This window comes from Entelurus aequoreus, linkage group LG13 (assembly GCF_033978785.1).
Source record: "Entelurus aequoreus isolate RoL-2023_Sb linkage group LG13, RoL_Eaeq_v1.1, whole genome shotgun sequence".
NCBI classification, from domain to species: domain Eukaryota; kingdom Metazoa; phylum Chordata; class Actinopteri; order Syngnathiformes; family Syngnathidae; genus Entelurus; species Entelurus aequoreus.
The window spans coordinates 29,074,993-29,090,859 of NC_084743.1; the positions used below are offsets into that span (position 1 = coordinate 29,074,993).

At 39.1% G+C, this 15,867-nt stretch overlaps 1 protein-coding gene across 4 annotated transcripts in view; it reads left to right on the forward strand.

Annotated features, from left to right (window-relative positions):
- The window catches only part of cfap65 (cilia and flagella associated protein 65), a 48,400-nt gene that overhangs the window by 16,440 nt on the left and 16,093 nt on the right, over positions 1-15,867 (forward strand). For all 4 annotated transcript variants that reach the window (XM_062067639.1, XM_062067640.1, XM_062067638.1 and 1 more), the window contains 15 exons: positions 3,527-3,673; positions 3,755-3,929; positions 4,027-4,155; positions 4,256-4,469; positions 4,630-4,758; positions 5,329-5,419; positions 7,321-7,400; positions 7,585-7,651; positions 7,755-7,865; positions 9,682-9,873; positions 10,075-10,218; positions 10,603-10,728; positions 10,918-11,034; positions 11,133-11,240; positions 11,337-11,387. In XM_062067639.1, coding sequence (XP_061923623.1) covers positions 3,527-3,673; positions 3,755-3,929; positions 4,027-4,155; positions 4,256-4,469; positions 4,630-4,758; positions 5,329-5,419; positions 7,321-7,400; positions 7,585-7,651; positions 7,755-7,865; positions 9,682-9,873; positions 10,075-10,218; positions 10,603-10,728; positions 10,918-11,034; positions 11,133-11,240; positions 11,337-11,387 — 1,881 coding nt within the window. The remainder of the gene's footprint in view (positions 1-3,526; positions 3,674-3,754; positions 3,930-4,026; positions 4,156-4,255; positions 4,470-4,629; positions 4,759-5,328; positions 5,420-7,320; positions 7,401-7,584; positions 7,652-7,754; positions 7,866-9,681; positions 9,874-10,074; positions 10,219-10,602; positions 10,729-10,917; positions 11,035-11,132; positions 11,241-11,336; positions 11,388-15,867) is intronic.

Genomic DNA, 15,867 nt, shown 5'->3' on the forward strand with positions numbered 1-15,867 from the left:
ATTTTCACAGATAAAAATCACAAAGTACTTTACAAAACATAGGTGAATTAAAACAACAATTAAATTAAAACAACAGAAGCAACATCATAAAAAGGATTTCAAAAAAGTTAAAAGTCCATTAACTAAAAGCTTTTCTAAAAAGTTAAGTCTTCAAATGTTTAAAAAAAAAAATTGTGTACACAGGGAGAGACTGGTGCAAGCAGGGCCGTAACTATGATTTGACAAATACCGAGGTCAAAAATTGGTTGTCCAAGTGGAACTTTAAAAGGCTGAAATCATTGGTATCCCAGCATCATATAAATTATATTACCTTGAGCAACACAATTCATTTCCACAATAACAAAAGCTTTAATTGAGCTAAACTATCATTCATCTAACATCTTTGATAATCACCATGATTTTGTAACAGTCCACTTTTTTATTAATATTGTGAAGCTTATTAGCATATTAAACAATTTTAACCTGATTAAAACAAACTTAAAAAACATATAGAAACTTTCGAGCCACGACCAGAGTTGTAATCGAAGACCTCATCTTTGTATTGCAAGTACTAATGATGGAAGTGATGGAGGAAATTTTGCCTTCATATTTTAATCAGTACCAGAGCATGACGTGGCCGGTATACATTTACGGTAAAATATTGTATGAAGCGCCTTGTCATTCAATAATTTACATTTTAATGTGCTTCCCCCAAAAGAAAGCTCTACGCAGAGCGCGTGTTCTGCATTTAGGGCGAGGCAAGTGGCTGACACGACAACGTTATTAAACCGATCAATTTCATTGAGGTGAAAGCAACATTAGTTACATCAGTATGATTTAATGTTAGTTATGTTCACAGCACATTGCGGATTGGATGTTTAAAGTAAAAGTGGACTTCATTGCGTTACGTTGTTGGAGTTGTAGCGGGCTGTGCATGACAAAATATTGTATATTGAGAGAGGATGATCTACCGCATGGTGACGTATAGCCCACACAATGTCCTACACAAAGTACATCTACAGCCAGTCATATCATTATCCTTTTGTCACCTGAAAAATAACAGGACATGACCTCGGTGTCCTAAATGGTAGTTACAGCCATGAGTGCAAGTAATTCCAGAATCTGAGGGCTACAGCCTAGAATGCCTTGTTTCAAAATTAGTTTTTGGGATCTTTAGGAGACTGGCCTGAAGACCGAAGGCTGCGCCCTGAAGTGTAGGGGGGACAACAAATCAGTGATGTACTTAGAGGCACCACCATGCAACGCACGGAAAGTCAGGACTAACATCTTAAACTCTATGCGAGACTGGATAGAATGGGGGTAATGTGGGTTGTTCTGGGTGCACCAGTCAAAAGTCTGGCAGATGCATTTTGTACAGTCTGAAGTCTCTTTAGTGTTGCATTGTTGAGACAAGTGAAAACAGAATTATCATAGTCAATGAGAGATGAGATAAACGCGGTAATGATCATTTCGAGGTCTGATTTTGACAACAAATTTCTCACTTTAAAGAGATTTCTCAGGAATTAAAAACTGTTTTTGGTCAGTTGACGACAGTGACTCTCCGAAGACATTGACTAATCAAACACAACCCCAAAGTTTCTGAGGCTGGTTTTAACAGATGAAACCAGAACACCAAGGGAGTTCTTGATCAGTGGGATCTTTTTTATCGGGAACAATGATCAGAGTTTCCGTTTTGTTAAAATGTATCTGAAGGAAATTAGAAGATAACTAGTTTTTGATACAGGATACGATACACATTCCAAGAACTCAGGTAAAATGTCAAATTCTGAATCACTGAAGGAGCAATACAGTCGAATATCATCTGCATTGAAATGATAATAAACATTTTCAAAACTACTATTACATACCAAGGGGCATCAGGTAAAACAAAAATTAAACAGGCCCAAGAACAGAGCCCTGGGCAACTCCACATAACAGAAGCATAATAATGAATGTGCAGTAAATGAGTGTCTCTATGGTATAAGCCGCATAGTACACGCAAAACCCTCATTTAAAGGCCTACTGAAATGATTTTTTTTTATTTAAACGGGGATAGCAGATCCATTCTATATGTCATACTTGATCATTTAGCGATATTGCCATATTTTTGCTGAAAGGATTTAGTAGAGAACACCGACGATAAAGTTCGCAACTTTTGGTCGCTGATAAAAAAAAGCCTTGACTGTACCGGAAGTAGCGTGACGTTGCAGGTTGAAAGGCTCCTCACATTTCCCCATTGTTTACACCAGAAGCGAGAGCGATTCGGACCGAGAAAGCGACGATTACCCCATTAATTTTAGCGAGGATGAAAGATTTGTGGATGAGGAACGTGAGAGTGAAGGACTAGAGTGCAGTGCAGGACGTATCTTTTTTCGCTCTGACCGTAACTTAGGTACAAGGACTCATTGGATTCCACACTTTCTCCTTTTTCTATTGTGGATCATGGATTTGTATTTTAAACCACCTCGGATACTATGTCCTCTTGAAAATGAGAGTCGAGAACGTGAAATGGACATTCACAGTGACTTTTATCTTCACGACAGTACATCGGCGAAGCACTTTAGCTACGGAGCTAACGTGATAGCATCGGGCTTAACTGCAGATAGAAACAAAAGAAATAAACCCCTGATTGGAAGGATAGACAGAAAATCAACAATGCTATTAAGCCATGGACCTGTAACTACACGGTTAATGCTTTCCAGCCTGGCGAAGCTTAACAATGCTGTTGCTAACGACGCCATTGAAGCTAACTTAGCTACGGGACCTCACAGAGCTATGCTAAAAACATTATCTCTCCACCTACGCCAGCCAGCCCTCATCTGCTCATCAACACCCGTGCTCACATGCGTTCCAGCGATCGACGGAGCGACGAAGGACTTTACCCGATCATAGATGCGGTCGGCGGCTAGCGTCGGATAGCGCGTCTGCTATCCAAGTCAAAGTCCTCCTGGTTGTGTTGCTGCAGCCAGCCGCTAATACACCGATCCCACCTACAGCTTTTTTCTTTGCAGTCTTCATTGTTCATTAAACAAATTGCAAAAGATTCACCAACACAGATGTCCAGAATACTGTGGAATTTTGCGATGAAAACGGAGCTTTTTGTATTGGATACAATGGTGTCCGAATACTTCCGTTTCAACCATTGACGTCACGCGCATACATCATCATACATAGACGTTTTCAACCAGAAGTTTCGCGGGAAATTCAAAATTGCACTTTATAAGTTAACCCGGCCGTATTGGCATGTGTTGCAATGTTAAGATTTCATCATTGATATATAAACTTTTAGACTGCGTGGTCGGTAGTAGTGGGTTTCAGTAGGCCTTTAAATAATGTGGTGTGCACCACTTTTCAATTGCACACGCATTCTTATCACAAACAACACATCCACATTCAATTTTATTGTTTGCACATGCTGTTAGCACGTAGTATTTGGATTGCTGTATATCAGACCCTTGTTGTCAATTTTAACATGTGGCAACCTATTGGGTTGTTTTCTGTGCAGTTAAATTTCATTTACAACTATTTGCAATGTTTGACACTACAGTTGCAGACTTGGTCTTTCAGTCCAATGGAAGAGAAAACATACATCCTTGAACCTTTGGTCTCTGTTTGGCCAGTCAAGAATCTTGAATGTGAAAAGACAATTATTCCCCTCAAAGTAGTGGGAACAGGCTCCAAGGGCTTCATACAGGTGCATTTGCCAATTGAAAATGGTATTCACACAAACACTTAAGCACACGTGTTGATGCACAATTGTGTGTTTCCTTTTCAGGCAGTTAGAGAATTTGAGGATATGGAGGACACTTTGGTTGGGTGTTCCCAGTCAATTGTTGTTTCTCTTGTGAACAACAGTACCTGCTCAGTCTCCTTCATTCTTTCTGTTGAGCAGACACTACAAGATGAGCAAACTCATCAGGACCCAGAAACTGAGACATGTATACAGACAGGTACTTTAAATAATCTGTCTCTGTTGATGTTACGTGCACATCAAGAGTGCAAGTAAAGCTGTAGATAACTTACTCTGTGTGGGTTGATTTGGGTCAGCTCTGCAGCTTGACTGTCAAAGCGAAACTATGGCCTCACAGTCCACAATGCTCCTCCGTGCCACATTTAGGCCGGATAGACAAGCCCAGTACCAGTGGACCATCAGCTACATCACACTGAACCCCAGTGGTATAAACACAAAATATACTCAAGCTGAAAATATTACACTGTACATGAATTGTTTTCAGCATATTTACACTCATCATCTGTCCCACTCTATTCACCACAGGTGTGCCATTGTCCTCTCCCCAACCACTGTGTGAAATGCGTGCTAAGGGTGTGTTCCCTACCCTACAAGTGACTGATGCGTGCAGTCGCGGCACTGTAGCGTGGCTCAACAAGGCATATGTGTGGAAACTATTCTCAGTAGACAGCTTCAACGAGCAGCTACTCTCCATCCCCTCCCCTGTGGAACACACTTACAGAAACCCAGAAAGGCACAGGTAAGACACAAGCCATATTCCTACAAACAACTACTGTTATATGTATTACAGTTGATTATTCTGTACATTTTAGAGACAGAATGTGGAATATTTACAATTCAAACTGTATTTGTAACGTGCAGTTCCTCCACAAGACCTTGTCTTCTTTTTCTGTTTTTAGTATGCGCATGTACCCCACCATTCTAATCAAAGCCATGTTGGATTTTAACTTCAGTTCAGCTCCCCTGAACTCAGAACCTTCTACTTTTGTGTTGGTGTTTCACAATCCTGGCTGCATCCCTGTAGAGTGGTAAGTGACACACAAAAGGCAGTACCTAAACGTACACTACAGTACCCAATGTACACTACTCGATATATAACGGATTAGAGTTTTACATGGCGCTTTTCTAAACACTCAAACCGCTTTACTTTGTTAACTCAGGTTGTCTATTCAATCACTCCACACGCATGCTGTACATTGATGATGGTAAGATACATTTGTAACCACAGCTGCCTTGGGGTAGACTGACGGAAAACGTGGCTGCCAAATTGTGCCTCAGGCCTCTCCGAACACCACCAAATATTAATTCACATTCATACACTAGTTTGAGTGGCACTGGGAGCAAGATGGGTGAAGTGTCTCACTTAGGCAACAAAGGCAATGACTAGAATGGCATAAGCTGGATACGTACCAGGAACCCTCAAGTTTCTGGACGAACGCTTGACCATCTGAGTTAAACTGCCCCAAATATATATATATATATCAAGGGATTTTGCTGTGTATTTTTGTGTGAGTTACAATTGTCAAGAAATGGTTACACTTATCCATGAAATAACAAATACTAATTTACTAATTATTTTCTTCTTTTTTTAAAATTAGGACATTCTTGTTTCCAGATGACCAACAGGTAGACTTTAAGCAGTGGACCCAGGCACCAGAGTTATGTCACAATGAGCTTCACCAGATGGAGGTCTGGCATCCCTTAATTGGATTTTAATGTATACATTAGGCTGTCAAACTATTGAAATATTTAATTGTGATTATTCGCATTTGTCCATGGTAAACTCATAACTGATCGTGATTAATCACAGATTTAAGTTTTTAAAAAAAAATGTTAATACGTGTACATAAGTGTACATTTCAACATGGTACTGGCCAATTTATTCGATTTGTGCAATTGTTTGTTCATTAATTTATTATTACGAATACATACACGCACACTACATCTCACACAAAGGGGTGGTGCGGGTGGAGCAGATGGGGAAGTTTGGCTGTGTTGGTGGGATATAGCAGACTGTTGAGCAGCTCCAATGTGTACACGCTCACTGAGGTGTAATTGTTACCACTGTTAAAAAAGAGAGTGAATTTAAAACTGTCTTTCTTAGGGCTGTCTTCAAGTAGTTGAAGATTCGACGATTCAATTCGTAGGAGTCTGATTCGACAATGAACCTTGTAGTCGAAGATGGGAGGGAGGCAACTTAATACCTACTGGGGCTCCACATACCGCGTGTGTGTTTGGAGGATTAATTGACTGCATTCATCATGTCTACTTGAAATATTAGAAAATGATTTTTGTGTGTAGACAAATTGTTTTTAGGGAGTGAGAGATACATCTTAGTTTTGGCTGTCATTTCAGACCTTCTCAGAGCGGGCGCTAGTTCCTGGTGTGATGTCACATCTCTGGCGTGTTTTGGCCTCCCACATCTCTTATTATATAAAATCTGTTCGTCTGCACGCAAGAACATTTTACTAACAGTGTTGGGAGGATGTTTCGACATGGAGGACGGGATTGCTGCTCTTTGGGACGCAATGCTGTCAGACACAGAGCTCGCCATGCCATTGCACACTACTGGCGGCTGAATCCCGCAGTCGTTCGCTGGAGATTGAACAGGGTGCAGGCTCTGGGACTGTAGTGTAGCTCTCTTTTTTGTAAAGGTAATAATTAAAGATGTCCGATAATGGCTTTTTTGCCGATATCCGATATTCCCCAACTCTTAATTATCGATTCCGATATCAACCGATGCCGATATATACAGTTGTGGAATTAACACATTATTATGCCTAATTTTGTTGTGATGCCCTGCTGGATGCATTAAACAATGTAACAAGGTTTTCCAAAATAAATCAACTCAAGTTATGGAAAAAAATGCCAACATGGCACTGCCATATTTGTTATTGAAGTCACAAAGTGTATTATTTTTTTTAACATGCCTCAAAACAGCAGCTTGGAATTTGGGACATGCTCTCCCTGAGAGAGCATGAGGAGGTTGAAGTGGGCGGGGTTAGGAGGGGCGGGGTTGAGTTGAGGGGGTGGGGTAGGGGGTGGTGGGTATATTGTAGTGTCCCGGAAGAGTTAGTGCTGCAAGGGGTTCTGGGTATTTGTTCTGTTGTGTTTATGTTGTGTTACGGTGCGGATGTTCTCCTGAAATGTGTTTGTCATTCTTGTTTGGTATGGGTTCACAGTGTGGCGCATATTTGTAACAGTGTTAAAGTTGTTTATACGCCACCCTCAGTGTGACCTGTATGGCTGTTGACCAAGTATGCCTTGCATTCACTTGTGTGTGTGAAAAGCTGTAGATATTATGTGATTGGGCCGGCACGCAAAGGCAGTTCCTTTAAGGTTTATTTGCGCTCTATTTTTTTTGTTTATTTCTGTTCTGTGTTCCAGATTATTTAAATGTGTATATTTTATATATATATATATATATATATATATATATATATATATATATATATATATATATATATATATATATATATATATATATATATATATATAAAATATATATACACACACACTTTTACATGTTAACTCACAGATATTTGGTCAGGTACAGGCAATAAAGATAAATACTTTTGTTATATTTACAGGTTGTGGAACTTTTCAACATTTCTCCACTTTCAGGAATGTTGCTTTCTGGCCAGCAGAGGGCAGTACAGTTCAGCTACAGGTCAGATGATTTCTTTCTTTCTTTCTTTTTTCACCACAAGGGCTGAAGTATGACTTGCTTTTGTGGGTTCAGATCAGGGGATGTTGTGAGTTTGTGAAGCTTGTTATGACACTTGTGATTAAGGGCCTTATACAAAATGTTTGATTGATTGATCTTAGAATAATGTATACTACACTTTTCACAGTCACGACTTGGTTGGAACACATCAGTTACCAATCGTTTTAAAAATCTCACACGGCAGAGAGATCTTGGTGAGTTACATAGCAAAATGGCCTGGGTTTTGCATTTACAGAATTTGCTGTGCTACGAGAAATTCTAAGATGGATTCTAATCAAAATTAATTTGTTTGGACAGTTGCACTTTCAAGGGGTGACATTGGAGCAGGAAAGACCATTTCTCTACTTTCTAACCAGGCATCATGTTTTCACTCCTGTAATGATCGGGGATTTAACGTCTCCAGTACAGGTGAGCCTTTAAATGCCTCTGGCATTAGGCTTTCTTTAGCTTATTATTATACTATTTAATCATTCAACTGTGAGTTTGCATATGTGTTTTCTCTTTCTCTTCCTCCCATATTCAAAAATAATGCACACTTGGTTCGATTCAGTGCTTCTCCATTATCCCCCCTGGCCCCAACTCTCCGCTGCGACTATAAATACTGTATTTTACGGACTATGGAGGGCACTGGATATAAGCTGCACCCATTTTAGAATAATTTTTTTTCCCCATATATTAGCCGCACAGGACTACAAGCCATAGATATATAAATTACGAAACTAGTTATTTGCACAGTAAATGATTATTTATATATCTTAATTGTTTCCAAGCGGTGCATGTAACACAGCAGTAAAACGGCTGATCAAACAAAACTTATAAGTCATCGTCATGGAGCCACTAGCTGCGGAAGCTAGCTCTCCAATCAGCTAAACAGACTCAATAACTTCACTGTGACATTTTGGTGACTTTACTGAGGAATTTGTTAAACCGAAACAATACAAAAATAATGCCGTTGTAAGTTAATTATACTAACACAGACTTGTAAATGTGTTAGCATATTAGCTAATGCTAACGACGCTAGCGTCATTACATTACAATAGCATGTACACATATGCATGAAAACACTCCTACATACATTAAACATGGGACGGATTAGTAAGTAAAGTCAGTTTTAGTTAAACTGTAAAACTTAAAAATGTTGCTTGGAGTGATGAATGTAGAATCCATATGAGTAGAAACCCTATAGACGGCTAGAAGACTGAACGACACTTTGGTTGAAATAAAAAAAAAATCATTGCCGGTAATTAGAAGGACACTGCAGCGCCCGCTGTACACGTCCAAAATATGACGGCATAGCACAAACAATAAAACACCCTCTCAGTGTTTTTGCTTTTTAAATTTTTTTTTTTATAAGATTATTTTTATTATAGCCGCCAGACAAGAAAAATCCACAAATGATCCGCTCCATCTCAGGGTTCAAAGTGTAGGAAAAAAGTAGCGGCTTATAGTCCGGAATTTACAGTAGTATCATTTGTCTATAAATTGTTATAAGTACACTTTTGCATAACATTGTATCCATAACTTTAAAGACAACAAAATATTAGTGTATCTCAATTTATAACAAAGACTAACTATATTAAGATAATTTTTTAGTCTGTAACAGAACAGATTTAAAGTGAATCATATTGCTTGAAAAAAAAAAAAAAATCCTTATTTCTTTTATTTTTTGACAGATTCGAACCATTTGATGCTGAAAAATAAAATGTAAATCATCTATTCAAATTGATCATCATTATTAACTCAGAAGCACAATATAAAAAACTCTAACCAACAAAACTAAAATTAATACAACTATTTGTGCTTATTTTTTTTTATATCAAGATGAGGAAGTTAATGTTTTACAGTGCACAGCTTTTATTTGCGAATACCTGGATTTATTGAAGACTCTAAATTGTTCATTGATGTGAAAGTGATTGTGAATGTTTATTTGTCTACACGAGCCCTCATTCAAATACACACGTGTTACCCTAATAATAAGTGGGATATGTTTGTACATTTCTTCACAAAAGCACCCTTTATAAAATGTTTCCAGCTAGTATGTGGGTTTGTTTGCTTTCACAAACTTTCAAAATGTTTGGGAACTTTGTTTTCAATATATTTATTTGGTGGAAACGGCAATGCTTTTCAGCATTAATTTGCTCCTTTTTTTTAATAACTCTGTAGTCATACACACACCTAAAATTGAGGACTTGTTTTGATTTGTGTAATTGGTTTTGTCCTGTAGATGTATGACCTTTACAACGGTGGTGGTATTCCTGTCCGTTATGAAGTGGATGCAGGTGTGTTGTCACAGCTACAAGAGAACAATTTTAATCAACCTCTGCTGTGTTGCCTCAACCCAGTGGGAGAAATTCTACCTGGGAAGACAGCATCGCTGGAATTTATTTTCTCTCCATTGGAGGCCAAGATGCACAGTGTATGCAAGTCATATAATCTGAATACTACACAGTTCTTAATTTCTAACCTAGTTCAGCCAATTGTAATGGAAATTATCTGTTTGTTTTTAATCATTTAGAATACAGCTTTAATAGTACAAACAAGCATAGCAATAAAAGCCTTTAAGCATTATTTAATTTCTGTGACTAAGTGTAGTAATGTATTTTTTGTGTATCACCAGATGGATATTCCTATTCACATCCAAGATGGAGACACTACACTATTAAGGTTTGACTGTTATGGCCTAGGTCCTCAAACAGTGCTCTCAAGCAGTGATACCAAATCATCTATACCCTGTGTCCGAAGGATACCACTACCAGGATTGGTGAGAATGGAGAAACTGCCATTAAGTGCACTAAATAGACATTCCATTTACAAACCATAACATAACAGTGGGTATCAATCACAATCCAATAAAATCAAACGCGAGAGGTGAGTGATTTAACAATATGGGCAGCACATTGGATGAAATCTATAAATTGCAGGTAGCTGTGAATGTGAGTGGTCGACTATGTAACAGCCCTAAGATATATTGGGTTCAAGGATTCAAGGAACTTTATTGCACACATAATATACACGAAAAAGCACAAGATGATCATACATACATACTGTACACAGTGGCACCCATTCTGGAGAACTCTCCTGTTTGATCATACTGGAATTTGTTTGTTCTAAATCTATGCTCTAACGCCGGTGTGTACATGTGCAGGGTGCATTCCTGTCTCAGGACTGTGTCTCTATAGGCAACATGCCAGTGGGCTCACAATCTTCAAGAGTCATCTTCTTAATGAACATGTCCCTGAAAGAAACCCTCTATAAATGGAACTTAACCAAGGTGAGCATCCTACGGATCCAGGAAAAAAACACACATCATTTTTATTATAAAAAAGTGGACAGTCCTCAGTGTTTGTCCAAATGATTTTGGGTATTAATACATTTCTATTGGTTTTATAATGTGCATATAGATTTTGATTTTGTACCAGGTGTCTTTAGGCTTTCACGTGTGCTTTTTGTTTGGTGTAAGGTTGTACATATCTATCCTGAACAAGGACTTCTACATCCAGGGGAGAGCATCTTTTGTGTTCTGACCTTCAAGGCAACAGACTACCCCACTGTTTATCAGCTTGATATCACCTGTCAGGTACCCCCAAACTCACTGGCAGTGTTGCACACCATCTGTTGAACTTGATGATAAGGGCCTTATCCTCAGTTTCCTCCTTTCCAACTTTTTTTTCTTAGTTGACACAGAAGGCAGCTTTGGATCAATATTATGATGCTCTGCAGCGTTGGGAGCAAGAACGAAAGAAGCAGCAAAATGAATTCACAATAACAGACAAAGACCTCACTGTAAGCCAACAAGTTTTTAACAATAAGCGTAAAACAACAATGCGTAAAAATTATGATGGGAGCAGTCCTTACGGTTATAACTTTTGCTTGTTACAGGTATCTGCCACTGCTGTTCCAACAAAAGGGCCGTCACTGTGCAAGTACAAGGTGACAGGAGCTTCATTATTGTGTGTCAGTTGAGTCAAGCCTTCACACTATTATTCGGGATCCAGATAAAAAATAAATGTGACTGCATGCACTTGAATCATATATAAGTCTTATGCAATAACCTGAAATTATAACAGTTTGGCTCCGAAGCATTTCAAAGGGAGGCGCAGGATAGGGTGGCATTGGTGGGTAAAATAATACAACTAAGTTGTTCTTCCTGCTCAATAAATTTGAAATGCATTTAAAAGTTTCCCAAAAGAGAAGGACATAAGACAGACGTAATGTTTTCAGTACAGTGCCTTGCAAAAGTATTCTTCTCTCTTGAATATTTTTGCCTTTTATTGTTTTTATAAAAAAAAAAATCATGGTCAATTTAATTAGTTTTTTTGTTTTGACAACAAAAATAACTGAAGTTTTTAAAGAATGACTGATTTTACAAGTTGGTCTCAATTAATCAAACACGTGTAAGGTAAAGTGTTTGCCCGCATCAGTTCCGTAGATGCACCATAGGCTGCAATCATTCGTTAGTCTGTTTTGATACACCTTAATCAGGCTAGCACATCTGGGGCCTATTATATAAATCTGCGTGTGGATTCCAACGTAAATATTGTGTAAGCTCAAACCTCCAAATCAGGGGTCACCAACGCGGTGCCCGCGGGCACCAGGTAGCCCGTAAGGACCAGATGAGTAGCCCGAGGGCCTTTTCTAAAAATAGCTCAAATAGCAGCACTTACCAGTGAGCTGCCTCTATTTTTGAAATGTTATTTAATTACTAGCAAGCTGGTCTCGCTTTGCTCGACATTTTTAATTCTAAGAGAGACAAAACTCAAATAGAATTTGAAAATCCAAGAAAATATTTTAAAGACTTGGTCTTCACTAATTGACAAAGAAACAGATAATAGATTTGGTGTCCAGTTCAAAGTGTGAAATGATTTATTTAAAAATTTGAGAGTTGACTTTTGTATTTTGTATGAGTTATTATTTGTACAAACATGGTGCAAAGTAATTCATGATTTGTTAAAAAATGTTAGTGGCTAGCTAATTAAAATGGGATATTGTGATTTCACAAGACTGTCTTAGAAGTGATCATTTGAAAATGTTCAATTTGAAAAATGTGCACTTAGAGAAAATATAAAAATAAAGTGTTGCATATTGATATTTATCTGTTTCTATGTATATTTATTGTGAGAAATCATTAAGATGATCAGTGTTTCCACAAAGATAAATATCATTAATTATTAATAATAACATAGAGTTAAAGGTAAACTGAGCAAATTGGCTATTTCCGGCAATTTATTTAAGTGTGTATCAAACTGGTAGCCCTTCGCATTAATCAGTACCCAAGAAGTACCTCTTCGTTTCAAAAAGGTTGGTGACCCCTGCTCTAAATGTACATATTTAAGATTTATAAATCCATGCTCCCCGTGACTGCGTGGGTTCCCTCCGGGTACTCCGGCTTCCTCCCACCTCCAAAAACATGCACCTGGGGATAGGTTGATTGGCAACACTAAATTGGCCCTAGTGTGTGAATGTGAGTGTTGTCTGTCTATCTGTGTTGGCCCTGTGATGAGGTGGCGATTTGTCCAGGGTGTACCTCGCCTTTCGCCCGAATGCAGCTGAGACCCCGCGACCCCGACTCCTCTTACTACTCTATTAATCATCAATGTATGGCCATGCTAATTAGCTCATGAACATAGTAATGAGTTTAATGAGGACTTATGATGATTCTATTCTATATTTAACTGTCTTCTTGTGGTCTGAATAATATGTATTGGATATGCTTTGGTGTAAAATTAGCGTGAATTTTGCTCTACAGTCACATTAATAACCCTTTTTTTGAGTCTGTCTGCAAGCTGTTTGTGGAGGCAATCTGAGGTTTCGATTGAAACTATCCATGACCCACCCTATTCCAAAAGAATCAGAATCTATACCTTCAAGACAAACTTCAATAATATTTGTTTTGTCTCGTTTGAAAATAAACTTTATTAAAATGTATAGATTTTCTGGTCACAATAGGTAGTATACCTGCACACTCTCCGATTGATACAGAGCTGCATAAAAAAAAACAGATTTTTACAGGTGTTTAGGTCACTGCATGTCGCACATCAGTGTTACTATGCACATGCCAAAATAAGATGAAAATAATACTTTGTCCTACCTTTCCTTATGTTTTCTTAAACCAAGTCGTAATGTCGCTGTCTTTTCCTGCCGGAATTCAGCGGTTCATCCAATTTCGCAGTGGTCCAAATGTTGTGGACAAACAAACACAGGAGTATTTATTTTCCTAAGACTTAGAACAGGTGGGAGAGCATGAAAAGAGAATGAATATACGGAAGCTACAGCGGCAGAAGTCTCACTCAGTAAAGGGGGAGGAGGCTTGCCAACACAGTATGTCCAGAATGACCAAATACTGTAAGTATATTCATCAATCTTTGATGTCAAAAATGGCACAATGTTGAAAAATATACCCCAAAACCCAACTGTTAGAGGCTTCTTAAACTTTGTGCAAGCTCAGGCTCAAATGCATGAACTTTATTTGACACTTTGGCGTTGTTTGACCTGAATATCCAACATTATGATAACATTTATAATAGAAAAGAGGAAAATCATCATAGGTTCCCTTCTGGCTTATGATGATTTGGCACTGTTTGCCAAGTCTTTGTCTAAATACTGTAAATCTCTGGCCTCCGTCTGGCTAGTAGAAAATGGATCATCTTGGTCGGCACTTCCATTGTTGGCTGTGTAGTCCAATGCAAGAGTGGCAGTGTCGGTCGGCCCCATCGATTACATTAGTAGGGCACTTCAGGTGTGTTGCTGGCATGTGCCTCTTTCCTTCCAGCTTTCTCTCTTTGGCTTACTTGCAGCCTGTTTTAACAGCTGCCTGCCACTTTGTAAGTCCATCAGTTTTGTAGTTTTACAATCATCCACATGTATATGTGTGGCTTAGAGGTCACGTTTGCAAGTATTCTTGAAATGGAGTAGTGGGAATCCGGTTGCAAGAGTACCTTTATATCAGTTGGTCATAGAGGAGGTTCTTGGGGAGCCGTCCTATTCCCATGCGGCGGACATGGTCTGGCAAGTGTAGGCTTCTTTTCATGAGAAAGAAATGAATAAATGGAATTCTAGCTCCCTTGAACACCTTTTGGTTTGAGACTTTGTCATGCCATTAAGTGTTAATGAGCTTTCAAAGGCCCCCAAGGTGGAACTGATTTTGTTGATGTTCTTGAAGAGCATATATGCTGGTCATATTTTGTTGTTGTAGATGAGAGTGCATAGTACACATGCTGAGTACACACTCAGCTTGTTGTGCAGGCGGAGTTTGGGAATTTAACCAGACACGGTTTGAGAGGTGGCCAAAAATCATGGCTACCTTGCCAATGCGGCACTTAGTTTGATGTCCAGGGACCAGTTTATGTTGACAGTTGAGCCAAAATACTTAAGACTACACTGTGTTGCGGGGCAGGTCCTGGACTTTGATGCTTGGCTCAGTCAGTGTGTTCGGGCTGTTTTAAGGAGATGGTGAAGTCCTAAAACTGAGCATGCTCCAGCAAAGCAGTCCATTAGAGCTTGTAGCCCCACCTCTGAGTGGCTGACAAATGTTATGGCGTCTGCAAAAATTATTTCCCTTTGCTTCAGTTTTTGCCAGGAGCCTCACAAGGTTCAGTAGCTTGCCATAATGAGTGGTGTGGAAGAAGACTCGTGTCTTTTTAGGAGTGAAATGCATAGTGCAGAAAAGACAATTTGAAGAGGGTTGGGGCCGAGACACACCCTTGTTTCATTCCACTGTGGATCTCAAAAGGGCTTGAGTGCTCTCCGTTGAAGCAGATAAAGTTTTGTGAGTAGGACTCTGGCAAGGACTTTGCCCACTACGGTAAACAATGAAATTCCAAGGTAATTGTTGCAGTCGCTGTGGTCTCCCTTGTTTCTTTACAGGGTAATAATGATCTTTGTATCGCACATTGTTTGCGGGACTTGTTCTTCTCTCTAGCACTTGATGAGGAGATTGTGGAGAGGTACAAGTAGTGTGGCTTTGCAGCCTTTGATAACTTCAGGAGGGATGCCATCTTCGCTAGTGGGCTTGTTGCATTCAAGGCATCAATGGCCTTCTCCAGCTTTTCATTTCAAGAAAAGTCTTATGTGTCAAAGTTGGTTATGACTGGAAGGTCAGCAAAATTAGTAAGCACACTTTCTAAAACTGTGTTGCAAGGGAGAATATCTCTAAGTTATGTTTTACCCAGCGATCAAGTTTCTTGCTTTGGTCAGTGATGACTTCTCCACCCTTACCTTTTGGCAATGCGGTTTTCCAGTAGGTGTTGGTGCATTCCCCTTGATGTATTTCTCCAGTGTTTTTGGGCATCCTTTAAGGCAAATATGGTGTGGATTTTGGGGACCAGCTTTTGACTCGACACAGCTTTTCTCTTGGCTTCTGTGAGTGGTTCTATCAGACAGATAGTTGCTTAAAGACAGCTTTGGCTTGCTT